The sequence below is a fragment of the Oncorhynchus tshawytscha genome, linkage group LG04 (assembly GCF_018296145.1).
Source record: "Oncorhynchus tshawytscha isolate Ot180627B linkage group LG04, Otsh_v2.0, whole genome shotgun sequence".
NCBI classification, from domain to species: Eukaryota; Metazoa; Chordata; class Actinopteri; order Salmoniformes; family Salmonidae; genus Oncorhynchus; species Oncorhynchus tshawytscha.
This window is the reverse complement of record NC_056432.1, coordinates 6,186,657-6,201,140: the sequence shown is the minus strand read 5'-3', so window position 1 is coordinate 6,201,140 and position 14,484 is coordinate 6,186,657. Positions and strand designations below refer to the sequence as shown.

General features: G+C 50.8%; 1 protein-coding gene across 1 annotated transcript in view; it reads left to right on the top strand.

The window, feature by feature from the left end:
* LOC112239503 (extracellular matrix organizing protein FRAS1-like) overlaps positions 1-14,484 on the top strand; it is a 316,408-nt gene that overhangs the window by 150,213 nt on the left and 151,711 nt on the right. The window contains exons 4-10 of the mRNA XM_042321247.1: positions 427-519; positions 1,800-1,959; positions 2,782-2,915; positions 3,002-3,085; positions 8,662-8,763; positions 9,487-9,678; positions 13,856-13,972. Of these exons, the coding sequence (XP_042177181.1) occupies positions 427-519; positions 1,800-1,959; positions 2,782-2,915; positions 3,002-3,085; positions 8,662-8,763; positions 9,487-9,678; positions 13,856-13,972 (882 nt within the window). The remainder of the gene's footprint in view (positions 1-426; positions 520-1,799; positions 1,960-2,781; positions 2,916-3,001; positions 3,086-8,661; positions 8,764-9,486; positions 9,679-13,855; positions 13,973-14,484) is intronic.

The following is a 14,484-nucleotide window of genomic DNA, read 5'->3' as shown; positions in this document are numbered from 1 at the left end:
GGGCGATTTATTATCCAGGGGCGATTTATCCAGGGGCGATTTATCTAGGGATGATTTATCCAGGGGCGATTTATCCAGGGCGATTTATCCAGGGGCGATTTATCCAGGGGCGATTTATCCAGGGGTGATTTATCCAGGGGCGATTTATCTAGGGGCGATTTATCTAGGGGCGATTTATCTAGGGGCGATTTATCTAGGGGTGATTTATCTAGGGGCGATTTATCCAGGGGCGATTTATCTAGGGGCGATTTATCTATCTATTTACCACATATCTCAGTCATAGTAAGTTCAACTTCTTCCAGTAAAGCAGCAAAGTCAGTCAGAAAAGACAAGTAAATATGTGTTTGTTTAAATTATATGGCTTCCTCTTACATTCTTGCATTATCAGACTCACTAATGCTGCATTCCCTCCGTCTCTCTCCTCAGGGAGAGCGGTTGAGGATCCCTCCCAACCAGTGTTGTCCAGAGTGCCTGCCGTCCTCCCAGGGCTCATGTCAGCATGATGAAGCTGTTTATGGGGTCAGTCAATGACACGTAACGCTGTGGAGGACCAGAGGAAAAGCTCTGCCGTCTCCCCTCCTCCCCCTCCTCTCCTCTACCTCCGTCCCTCTCCTCTCTCTTCCCTCTCCTCTACCTCCGTCCCTCTCCCCTCTCTTCCCTCTCCTCTACCTCCGTTCCTCTCCTCTCTCTTCCCTCTCTTATCCTCTCCTCTACCTCCGTCCCCTCCTCTCTCTTCCCTCTCTTGTCTTCACCTCTACCTCCATCCCTCTCCTCTCTCTTCCCTCTCTTATCCTCTCCTCTACCTCCGTCCCTCTCCTCTCTCTTCCCTCTCTTATCCTCTCCTCTACCTCCGCCCCTCTCCTCTCTCTTCCCTCTCTTATCCTCTCCTATACCTCCATCCCGCTCCTCTCTCTTCCCTCTCTTGTCTTCACCTCTACCTCCGTCCCCCTCCTCTCTCTTCCCTCTCTTATCCTCTCTGCCTAATGCCCAATTGTTTTCTTGTTAGTCTCCACTTTTGCCTACTCACAGAGTTTGTTGGCTGACATCTTTTTTTAGGTAGAACAAGCCACCTTGGCCAGAGTTTAGGATTCCATTGGTGTCGCTTAAGGCTCAAGTGTCTTTAACACTTTTACAAGGCTCTACTGATGGCTGAGTTTTGAGAGGATCCTCCTGGGCCCTTTCAAGGCTTAGCTAACTGAGTTGGTGAAGAGGAGAGCAGAGGAGAGAAGCGTGAGAAAATGTAGTGGGTTGACTAACGGGCTACATGTATGTGGTATAAGGATAGAATGTTAATTTGTGTTGTTATTCATTCGTTTAGGGTTGAGGCAATAGGGAGTTGAGATACTAGCGACTTATAGATTACAGCTAGTGGTCAAGATCACATGTTCTCTCTTTCTCTCTTTCTCTCTGTCTCTCCACTCCCATCCTCTCCTCTCCCATCCTCTCCTCTCCTCTCCTCTCCTCTCCTCTCCTCTCCTCTCCTCTCCTCTCCTCTCCTCTCCTCTCCTCTCCTCTCCTCTCCTCTCCTCTCCTCTCCTCTCCTCTCCTCTCCTCTCCTCTCCTCTCCTCTCCTCTCCTCCCTCTCCTCTCCTCTCCTCTCCTCTCCTCTCCTCTCCCTCCCTCCCTCCCTCCCTCCCTCCCTCCCTCCCTCCCTCCCTCCCTCCCTCCCTCCCTCCCTCCCTCCCTCCCTCCCTCCCTCCCTCCCCCTCACATTGTAAACAGTCATTTGTTCTTAATTGACTTACCTGGTTAAATACGTGTTGAATAAAATCTAATAAAACACTACCCCCTCCCCACAGCATGACAGTCAGTGGAGTGCCCCCCAATGCCAGGTGTGTGTGTGTTCTGGGGGTAGTGTATCCTGTAGACAGAGACCCTGTCCTCCTCTCAGCTGCCCCCCAGACCAGATCGCCTTCACCCCCGCCGGAGACTGCTGTCCCAAGTGTGTCCGCAGTGGAGGTAGGTTTTCACAGAGAATGAAGGTTGCCTCAGGTTAGCGCCTGTATCTGTCAGATTTTATTATATACAATGGGGAGAACAAGTATTTGATACATTGCCAATTTTGCAGGTTTTCCTACTTACAAAGCATGTAGAGGTCTGTATTTTTTTTTATCATAGGTACACTTCAACTGTGAGAGACGGAATCTTAAAACAAAAATACAGAAAATAACATTGTATGATTTTTATGTAATTAATTAGCATTTTATTTCTAACTGAGCACCTCTCTAATGCATATAGTGGCTACACACTCACACACTCACTCACACACTCACTCACTCACACACTCACTCACTCACTCACTCACACACAGACTCACTCACTCACTCACTCACTCACTCACTCACTCACTCACTCACTCACACACTCACACACTCACTCACTCACTCACTCACTCACTCACTCACTCACTCACTCACTCACTCACTCACTCACTCACTCACTCACTCACTCACTCACTCACTCACTCACTCACTCACTCACTCACTCACTCACTCACTCACTCACTCACTCACTCACTCACTCACTCACTCACTCACTCACTCACTCACACACTCACACACTCACTCACTCACTCACTCACTCACTCACTCACACACACATACACACACACACACACTCATACATACACACACACACAAACCACAACTTTGCTTTTTACTGTACTTACAGTGTGTCTCTGTGTGTGTATGTGTGTTTGCCTCCGTATGTGTATGTGTGTCTCCGTGTGTTTGTCTCTGTGTGTGTCTCCATGTGTGTGTGTGTGTGTGTGTGTGTCCACAGCATCCTGTTCCTGGGATGACCATGAGTACAGGGATGGGGAGGAGTGGAGGCCCAGCCCGTGCTCTAAGTGTGTGTGTAGTAACGGACGACCTCAGTGCTTCACCGCAGAGTGTCAGCCTGTCGCCTGCACACAGGTTAGTACGACTGTTACAGCCACAGACACACAGACACACACACACACACACACACACAAACACTGGCGTGTGTTTCTCTCCAACAGCATGAGAGTCTGGTGATCCAACCTGGACAGTGCTGTCCACAGTGTCTCCCCACCTCCTGCCTGTCTGCTGGGAGGGAGCACAAGGTACTACAACTTCTCAGTGTGTGGGGGTGTGTGTGTATGTGTGTGTGTGTGTGTGCGTGTGTATGTGTGTGCGTGTGTGCGTGTGTGTGTGTGTGCGTGTGTGCGTGTCGCACCACCATTCAATAGTGTTTTTTTTTGTTTAACTAAGAACTGTTATACTGCCCACTGTCCACTGTCCACTGTCCACTGCCCACTGTCCACTGCCCACTGCCCACTGTCCACTGCCCACTGCCCACTGCCCACTGTCCACTGTCCACTGCCCACTGCCCACTGCCCACTGTCCACTGCCCACTGCCCACTGCCCACTGCCCACTGCCCACTGTCCACTGCCCACTGCCCACTGTCCACTGCCCACTGCCCACTGCCCACTGCCCACTGCCCACTGTCCACTGCCCACTGCCCACTGCCCACTGCCCACTGCCCACTGCCCACTGTCCACTGTCCACTGCCCACTGCCCACTGCCCACTGTCCACTGCCCACTGTCCACTTCCCACTGTCCACTGCCCACTGCCCACTGCCCACTGTCCACTTCCCACTGTCCACTTCCCACTGTCCACTTCCCACTGTCCACTTCCCACTGTCCACTTCCCACTGTCCACTTCCCACTGTCCACTTCCCACTTCCCACTGCCCACTGCCCACTTCCCACTGTCCACTTCCCACTTCCCACTGCCCACTGCCCACTTCCCACTGCCCACTTCCCACTGCCCACTGTCCACTTCCCACTGTCCACTTCCCACTGTCCACTTCCCACTGTCCACATCCCACTGTCCACTTCCCACTTCCCACTGCCCACTGTCCAGTGCCCACTGTCCACTTCCCACTGCCCACTGTCCACTTCCTACTGTCCACTGCCCACTGTCCACTTCCCACTGTCCACTGCTCACTGTCCACTTCCCACTACCCACTTCCCACAATCCACTGCCCACTCTCCACTGCCCACTGTCCACTTCCCACTGTCCACTGCCCACTGTCCACTTCCCACTGTCCACTTCCCACTGTCCAATTCCCACTGTCCACTTCCCACTGTCCACTTCCCACTGTCCACTTCCCACTTCCCACTGTCCACTTCCCACTGTCCGATTCCCACTGTCCACTTCCCACTGTCCACTTCCCACTATCCATTGTCCACTGCCCACTTCCCACTGTCAACTTCCCACTTCCCACTTCCCACTGTCCACTGCCCACTGTCAACTGCCACTGTGCACTTCCTACTGTCCACTGCCCACTGTCAACTGCCCGCTGTCCACTTCCCACTGTCCACTGTCCACCTCCCACTGTCCAGTGTCAACTGCCCACTGTCCACTGTCCACTGCCCACTTCCCACTGTCCACAGTCCACTTCCCACTACCCACTGTCCACTGTCCACTGTCCACTTCCCACTGCCCACTTCCCACTATCCACTGTCCACTTCCCACTGCCCACTGTCCACTTCCGACTCTCCACTTCAAACTGCCCACTTACCACTGTCCACAGTCCACTTCCCACTACCCACTGTCCACTGTCCACTGTCCACTTCCCACTGCCCACTTCCCACTGCCCACTACCCACTGTCCACTGCCCACTGTCCACTGCCCACTGCCCACTGCCCACTGTCCACTGTAGGTTGTCCACTGCCCACTGTACACTGCCCACTGTCCACTGTCCACTGCCCACTGTCCACTGTCCACTGCCCACTGTCCACTGTCCACTGCCCACTGCCCCCTACCCACTGTCCACTGTCCACTGCCCACTGTAGGTTGTCCACTGTCCACTGTAGGTTGTCCACTGCCCACTGTCCACTGCCCACTGTCCAGTGTCAACTGCCCACTGTCCACTGTCCACTGCCCACTTCCCACTGTCCACAGTCCACTTCCCACTACCCACTGTCCACTGTCCACTGTCCACTTCCCACTGCCCACTTCCCACTATCCACTGTCCACTTCCCACTGCCCACTGTCCACTTCCGACTCTCCACTTCAAACTGCCCACTTACCACTGTCCACAGTCCACTTCCCACTACCCACTGTCCACTGTCCACTGTCCACTTCCCACTGCCCACTTCCCACTGCCCACTACCCACTGTCCACTGCCCACTGTCCACTGCCCACTGCCCACTGCCCACTGTCCACTGTAGGTTGTCCACTGCCCACTGTACACTGTCCACTGCCCACTGTCCACTGTCCACTGCCCACTGTCCACTGTCCACTGCCCACTGCCCCCTACCCACTGTCCACTGTCCACTGCCCACTGTAGGTTGTCCACTGTCCACTGTAGGTTGTCCACTGCCCACTGTCCACTGCCCACTGTCCACTGCCCACTGTAGGTTGTCCACTGCCCACTGTCCACTGTAGGTTGTCCACTGCCCACTGCCCACTGTCCACTGTCCACTGCCCACTGTCCACTGTCCACTGCCCACTGTCCACTGCCCACTGTCCACTGCCCACTGCCCACTGTCCACTGCCCACTGCCCACTGTCCACTGCCCACTGCCCACTGCCCACTGTCCACTGCCCACTGTCCACTTCCCACTGTCCACTGCCCACTGTCCACTGCCCACTGCCCACTGCCCACTGCCCACTGTCCACTGCCCACTGCCCACTGCCCACTGTCCACTTCCCACTGTCCACTTCCCACTGTCCACTTCCCACTGTCCACTTCCCACTGTCCAATCCTTCCCACTGTCCACTTCCCACTGTCCACTTCCCACTGTCCACTTCCCACTTCCCACTGCCCACTGCCCACTTCCCACTGTCCACTTCCCACTTCCCACTGCCCACTGCCCACTTCCCACTGCCCACTTCCCACTGCCCACTGTCCACTTCCCACTGTCCACTTCCCACTGTCCACTTCCCACTGTCCACATCCCACTGTCCAATTCCCACTGTCCACTTCCCACTTCCCACTGCCCACTGTCCACTTCCCACTGCCCACTGTCCACTTCCTACTGTCCACTGCCCACTGTCCACTTCCCACTGTCCACTGCTCACTGTCCACTTCCCACTACCCACTTCCCACAATCCACTGCCCACTCTCCACTGCCCACTGTCCACTTCCCACTGTCCACTTCCCACTGTCCACTTCCCACTGTCCACTTCCCACTGTCCACTTCCCACTGTCCACTTCCCACTGTCCACTTCCCACTGTCCACTTCCCACTTCCCACTGTCCACTTCCCACTGTCCGATTCCCACTGTCCACTTCCCACTGTCCACTTCCCACTATCCATTGTCCACTGCCCACTTCCCACTGTCAACTTCCCACTTCCCACTTCCCACTGTCCACTGCCCACTGCCCACTGTCAACTGCCACTGTGCACTTCCTACTGTCCACTGCCCACTGTCAACTGCCCGCTGTCCACTTCCCACTGTCCACTGTCCACCTCCCACTGTCCAGTGTCAACTGCCCACTGTCCACTGTCCACTGCCCACTTCCCACTGTCCACAGTCCACTTCCCACTACCCACTGTCCACTGTCCACTGTCCACTTCCCACTGCCCACTTCCCACTATCCACTGTCCACTTCCCACTGCCCACTGTCCACTTCCGACTCTCCACTTCAAACTGCCCACTTACCACTGTCCACAGTCCACTTCCCACTACCCACTGTCCACTGTCCACTGTCCACTTCCCACTGCCCACTTCCCACTGCCCACTACCCACTGTCCACTGCCCACTGTCCACTGCCCACTGCCCACTGCCCACTGCCCACTGTCCACTGTAGGTTGTCCACTGCCCACTGTACACTGCCCACTGTCCACTGTCCACTGCCCACTGTCCACTGTCCACTGCCCACTGTCCACTGTCCACTGCCCACTGCCCCCTACCCACTGTCCACTGTCCACTGCCCACTGTAGGTTGTCCACTGTCCACTGTAGGTTGTCCACTGCCCACTGTCCACTGCCCACTGTCCACTGCCCACTGTAGGTTGTCCACTGCCCACTGTCCACTGTAGGTTGTCCACTGCCCACTGTCCACTGTCCACTGCCCACTGTCCACTGTCCACTGCCCACTGTCCACTGTCCACTGCCCACTGTCCACTGCCCACTGTCCACTGCCCACTGTAGGTTGTCCACAGCCCACTGTCCACTGCCCACTGTCCACTGCCCACTGCCCACTGTCCACTGTAGGTTGTCCACTGCCCACTGTCCACTGTAGGTTGTCCACTGCCCACTGTCCACTGCCCACTGCCCACTGTCCACTGCCCACTGCCCACTGTCCACTGCCCACTGCCCACTGTCCACTGCCCACTGTAGGTTGTCCACTGCCCACTGTCCACTGTCCACTGTAGGTTGTCCACTGCCCACTGTCCACTTCCCACTGCCCACTTCCCACTATCCACTGTCCACTGTCCACTGTCCACTTCCCACTGTCCACTGTCCACTTCAGACTCTCCACTTCAAACTGCCCACTTACCACTGTCCACAGTCCACTTCCCACTACCCACTGTCCACTGTCCACTGTCCACTGCCCACTTCCCACTGCCCACTACCCACTGTCCACTGCCCACTGCCCACTGTCCACTGCCCACTGCCCACTGCCCACTGTCCACTGTAGGGTTGTCCACTGCCCACTGCCCACTGTCCACTGTCCACTGCCCACTGTCCACTGTCCACTGTCCACTGCCCACTGCCCCCTACCCACTGTCCACTGTCCACTGCCCACTGTAGGTTGTCCACTGCCCACTGTCCACTGCCCACTGTCCACTTCCCACTGTCCACTGTCCACTGTAGGTTGTCCACTGCCCACTGTCCACTGCCCACTGTAGGTTGTCCACTGCCCACTGTCCACTGCCCACTGTCCACTGTTCACTGCCCACTGTCCACTGTCCACTGCCCACTGTCCACTGCCCACTGTCCACTGCCCACTGTAGGTTGTCCACTGCCCACTGTCCACTGCCCACTGTCCACTGCCCACTGTCCACTGTCCACTGTAGGTTGTCCACTGCCCACTGTCCACTGTAGGTTGTCCACTGCCCACTGTCTACTGCCCACTGCCCACTGTCCACTGCCCACTGCCCACTGTCCACTGTCCACTGCCCACTGCCCACTGTAGGTTGTCCACTGCCCACTGTCCACTGTCCACTGTAGGTTGTCCACTGCCCACTGCCCACTGCCCACTGTAGGTCGTCCACTGCCCACTGTCCACTGTCCACTGTAGGTTGTCCACTGCCAACTGTCCACTGTAGGTTGTCCACTGCCCACTGTCCACTGTCCACTGTAGGTTGTCCACTGCCCACTGTCCACTGCCCACTGTAGGTTGTCCACTGCCCACTGTCCACTGTAGGTTGTCCACTGCCCACTGTATGTTGTCCACTGCCCACTGTCCACTGCCCATTCCCCACTGTAGGTTGTCCACTGTCGACACTACCCACTGCCCACTGCCCACTCCCCACTGTAGGTTGCCCACTGCCCACTGTCCACTGTCCATGTAGGTTGTCCACTGAGATTAAAACCTTCTCTCTCTCTCTGTATTGTTCATGTCATGTAGGGAGAAAACAGGTTAACTCTGCACTGTGGTAGTTGCTGTACTTACACAGTGTTGTGTAAGGGAAAGTTGTGGGTGTGTGTGTGTGTGTGTGTGTGTGTGTGTGTCTGCAGCATGGTGAGCAGTGGCAGAAGAGCAGCTGCACCAGGTGTGTGTGTGATCGTGGCCAGTCTCGCTGTCACACACACACCTGTCCACCCAGGACCTGTGAGGAGGTCAGTACACAGAAAGAGTCTATGGATATTACTGTCTGTCTGTCTGTCTGTCTGTCTGTCTGTCTGTCTGTCTGTCTGTCTGTCTGTCTGTCTGTCTGTCTGTCTGTCTGTCTGTCTGTCTGTCTGTCATGTATATTAATTGCATGAACACCTGGATCATCAACTAGATTGAACCTCGGGGCCGATCTTTTCTTGAGCGGATGATCAGGGAGGCCGGGAACATAATTACAAATAATCTGTACACTACAGGAAGCCCAAACAGGTACAGTGGGGAGAACAAGTATTTGATACACTGCCGATTTTGCAGGTTTTCCTACTTACAAAGCATGTAGAGGTCTGTAATTTTTATCATCGGTACACTTCAACTGTGAGAGACGGAATCTAAAAACAAAAATTCAGAAAATCACATTGTATGATTTGTAAGTAATTAATTTGATGTATAATGTTTGACTAAAACATCATTTTAAACTTTGCTTACATTTGTATACAGTCACATGTGTCTTGTGTGGGAATACTTGGGGACACTTTTCTTAAATTAAAATCACTTGGAGCTGATTTCCTGGTGTTTTTTACAGTCTTTTATGTCCAACAATGGAATTTTTTGGGCCAAATAAAACCACCTGCGAGCCAAATTGTGGAACCCCGATGTACACTATTCATAATTAATTTATTATTTATTATTCGTGAAAGTTATTATAAAGTGTTTCCCATGATCCCTTGCAGGGCCAGACCAAAGTGAAGAGGGCGGGGCAGTGTTGTGACGACTGTGTTGCCGCCAAGGGCAGCTGCCTGTACGAGCTCACCGTCCGTTACCACGGTGACATGTGGAACGGCACCGACTGCGAGTTCTGCACCTGCGAGAGAGGACAGGTCCTCTGCCAGAGAGCCCAGTGTGGCCGAGTCGAATGCCCGACGGTAGACCCCACTGAAAATAATTAGAACATCTAAAGTTTTATCTGCATCCTACTGGCTGCCTTTTTTTGTTGATGTTGTTTTTTTTGGAATAAATAAACATTTTAAAACCAGGATGTAACATAGAGAATTCATCATCTCCCTTCATTATAAGACATTATTTACTAGATCAGTAAATTGCTTGGCCTACATACAGAACCATACAAGAGTCTGTGGCAGGAGTTTTATGGGGGCAAAAGAAGTACAAACACAGGCTTGAAATACAGTGAATTTGACTCTATAGACTATTTAAAATGTTCTGACTTAAAAGCTTTAAAAGCTTCGATTCCATAAATCAAATCAAATGTATTTATATAACCCTTCGTACATCAGCTGATATCTCAAAGTGCTGTACAGAAACCCAGCCTAGAAACCCAAAACAGCAAGCAATGCAGGTGTAGAAGCCCCGTAAGATCCATATCACCGGAATGAAAAGGTTTACACAAGATAAATGTGGAGTAAACATGAACCGCTTTTTCTACCTTACCAGTCTTTCAAGTTTAAAGCCGCAATAAATAGGTCATTTTGGGGGGAGGGCGATCCGGACCAAATTCACATAGAAATGTCAGTTAAAATTGGTAGATCTGTTATTCTCATTGAAAGCAAGTTCTAAGATACGGCAGATCTGTTCTATGTTTGCTTATTTCTATGTTTCCTGTTCTTAGAACAACAGTTTTGTGCGTCTTTTACTTGTGGTTTTGTACATCAACATCAAACAGCTGAAAATACAATATTTTCTGGTTATTGTAAAATGTATGTCACAGCGGTTTGAGATGATACAACGATCATCTACACTTTTGCTTGTTTTGTCACGTAAACTGAAAATTAGGGCGGGAACTATTCGAATTTTGTCAACCAGGAAATGGCGGAGCGATTTCTGCATAGAGCGTCTGTCAACACATAAACACATGTTTTGATCCTTTTCACACGGTAAGAATCACGTTTTTATTAAAAAATTAATTAAAAACTTTTCTAATCAGACGTTAAAGTTAAACAGAACTAAAAAAATGACTTTATTATTCGTACCACGTGGTATTAATCCCTCATCATGAATCATTGCAGCCTGTTAAGTATTCATTAAGGAAAAGCAGCATCGTCGACTCCAGATCAGATTGGCCAAGGTCACACAGCATGAATAGAGATGCCTAGAGAAGGTCACACAGCATGAATAGAGATGCCTAGAGAAGGTCACACAGCATGAATAGAGATGCCTAGAGAAGGTCACACAGCATGAATAGAGATGCCTAGAGAAGGTCACACAGAATGAATAGAGATGCCTAGAGAAGGTCACGCAGCATGAATAGAGATGCCTAGAGAAGGTCACACAGCATGAATAGAGATGCCTAGAGAAGGTCACACAGCATGAATAGAGATGCCTAGAGAAGGTCACACAGCATGAATAGAGATGCCTAGAGAAGGTCACACAGCATGAATAGAGATGCCTAGAGAAGGTCACACAGCATGAATAGAGATGCCTAGAGAAGGTCACACAGCATGAATAGAGATGCCTAGAGAAGGTCACACAGCATGAATAGAGATGCCTAGAGAAGGTCACACAGCATGAATAGAGATGCCTAGAGAAGGTCACACAGCATGAATAGAGATGCCTAGAGAAGGTCACACAGCATGAATAGAGATGCCTAGAGAAGGTCACACAGCATGAATAGAGATGCCTAGAGAAGGTCACACAGCATGAATAGAGATGCCTAGAGAAGGTCACACAGCATGAATAGAGATGCCTAGAGAAGGTCACACAGCATGAATAGAGATGCCTAGAGAAGGTCACACAGCATGAATAGAGATGCCTAGAGAAGGTCACACAGCATGAATAGAGATGCCTAGAGAAGGTCACACAGCATGAATAGAGATGCCTAGAGAAGGTCACACAGCATGAATAGAGATGCCTAGAGAAGGTCACACAGCATGAATAGAGATGCCTAGAGAAGGTCACACAGCATGAATAGAGATGCCTAGAGAAGGTCACACAGCATGAATAGAGATGCCTAGAGAAGGTCACACAGCATGAATAGAGATGCCTAGAGAAGGTCACACAGCATGAATAGAGATGCCTAGAGAAGGTCACACAGCATGAATAGAGATGCCTAGAGAAGGTCACACAGCATGAATAGAGATGCCTAGAGAAGGTCACACAGCATGAATAGAGATGCCTAGAGAAGGTCACACAGCATGAATAGAGATGCCTAGAGAAGGTCACACAGCATGAATAGAGATGCCTAGAGAAGGTCACACAGCATGAATAGAGATGCCTAGAGAAGGTCACACAGCATGAATAGAGATGCCTAGAGAAGGTCACACAGCATGAATAGAGATGCCTAGAGAAGGTCACACAGCATGAATAGAGTTGCCTAGAGAAGGTCACACAGCATGAATAGAGATGCCTAGAGAAGTGGATCACACAATGGATCTGAAAACAGAATAAACCATCTTGTTCTTGTTCTGCTTCAAAGGAGATACTTTCACAATTTTAATTAACACTAAATGACTTGAAAGAATGGCAGACTTTAACATGGACTGTTTCACATACAGCGACATCATCAAAACTGTTAAACTATTTTATTTGAAGGCTGAACGTTCAGGAAGTTTATACTTTTATTCTATTAATACCCGTGTGCTTTGCCTCTCCATCCAATAGCAATCAACCAAGGTCATATAACAGAAACAAACAGGGACCGCGTTCCAAAAGGCACCCTATTCCCTACATAGTGCCCTACTTGGCTCGGGTATAAAGTAGTGCACTATGTATCAAAATCAAATCAAATCAAATTTATTTATATAGCCCTTCGTACATCAGCTGATATCTCAAAGTGCTGTACAGAAACCCTGCCTAAAACCCCAAACAGCAAGCAATGCAGGTGTAGAAGCACGGGAATATGTAGGGAATAGGTTGCCATTTGTCAGTCCTTTCTAGGGAGTTTTTCTTAGCCACTGTGCTTCTACACCTGCATTGCTTGCTGTTTCTGGTTTTGGGCTGGGTTTCTGTACAGCACTTTGTGACATCAGCTGATGTACGAAGGGCTTTATAAATACATTTGATTGATTGATTGACAGGGATTTTCCCCGCGCATGTAAATGGCATCTTTCTATTGATGGGTAGCTGACTATATAGACTAAGGATAGATTCCTTTGGACTGAAGGAAAGAGGGAGAGAGAGAGAGAGAGAATAAGAAGAGGTGGAGGTAGAGAAAGATGAAACAGGATAGAGCAGGTAGAGGGACGAGAGGGAGAGACAAACAGATAGAGCAGGTAGAGAAGGAGAGACAGACAGATAGAACAGATAGAGGGAGAAGGAGAGACAGACAGACAGAGCAGGTAGAGGGAGAAGGAGAGACAGACAGATAGAACAGATAGAGGGAGAAGGAGAGACAGACAGATAGAACAGGTAGAGGGAGAAGGAGAGACAGACAGATAGAACAGGTAGAGGGAGAAGGAGAGACAGACAGACAGAGCAGGTAGAGGGAGGAGAGGGAGAGACAGACAGATAGAGCAGGTAGAGGGAGAAGGAGAGACAGACAGATAGAACAGGTAGAGGGAGAAGGAGAGACAGACAGACAGAGCAGGTAGAGGGAGAAGGAGAGACAGACAGACAGAGCAGGTAGAGGGAAGAGAGGGAGAGACAGACAGATAGAGCAGGAAGAGAAGGAGAGACAGACAGACAGAGCAGGTAGAGGGAGGAGAGGGAGAGACAGACAGATAGAGCAGGTAGAGAAGGAGAGACAGACAGATAGAACAGGTAGAGGGAGAAGGAGAGACAGACAGATAGAACAGGTAGAGGGACAGGGGAGAGACAAACAGATAGAGCAGGTAGAGAAGGAGAGACAGACAGATAGAGCAGGTAGAGGTAATAGAAGGAGAGACAGACAGATAGAGAAGGAGTGACAGACAGATAGAGCAGGTAGCGGAAAGAGAGGGAGAGACAGACAGATAGAGCAGGAAGAGAAGGAGAGACAGACAGATAGAGCAGGTAGAGAAGGAGAGACAGACAGATAGAGCAGGAAGAGAAGGAGTGACAGACAGATAGAGCAGGAAGAGAAGGAGAGACAGACATATAGAGCAGGTAGAGGGAAGAGAAGGAGAGACAGACAGATGAAGCACAAACACTCACGTGGTCTCTTCCTAACAGGGTTCAGAGCTGGTCCACCTACCAGGGAAGTGTTGTCCTGAGTGTCAGTCCATGAAGACCTCCTGTGTCTACCCAGACCCTGATCTGTCCTCAGGGAAACCTCAGAGACCACTAGCGGTAGTGTAAACCATATCACTTGGTTAACCAATCAAGGTCTTTGAAATCTACGCAAAGTGTCAACAGTTTCAGTGTATCATTCAAATGTCATAAAAATAGTTGTATTTTCCCATTTCTCTGTCTCTGTCTCTGTCTCTGCTTTTCTCTGTCTCTGTCTCTCTCTGTCTCTGTCTCTCCTTTTCTCTGTCTCTCCTTTTCTCTGTCTCTGTCTCTCTCTTTCTCTGTCTCTCCTTTTCTCTGTCTCTGTCTCTCCTTTTCTCTGTCTCTGTCTCTCTCTGTCTCTGTCTCTCTCTTTCTCTGTCTCTCCTTTTCTCTGTCTCTGTCTCTCCTTTTCTCTGTCTCTGTCTCTCTCTGTCTCTGTCTCTCCTTTTCTCTGTCTCTGTCTCTCCTTTTCTCTGTCTCTGTCTCTCTCTGTCTCTGTCTCTCTCTTTCTCTGTCTCTCCTTTTCTCTGTCTCTGTCTCTCCTTTTCTCTCTCTCTGTCTCTCCTTTTCTCTGTCTCTGTCTCTCTCTG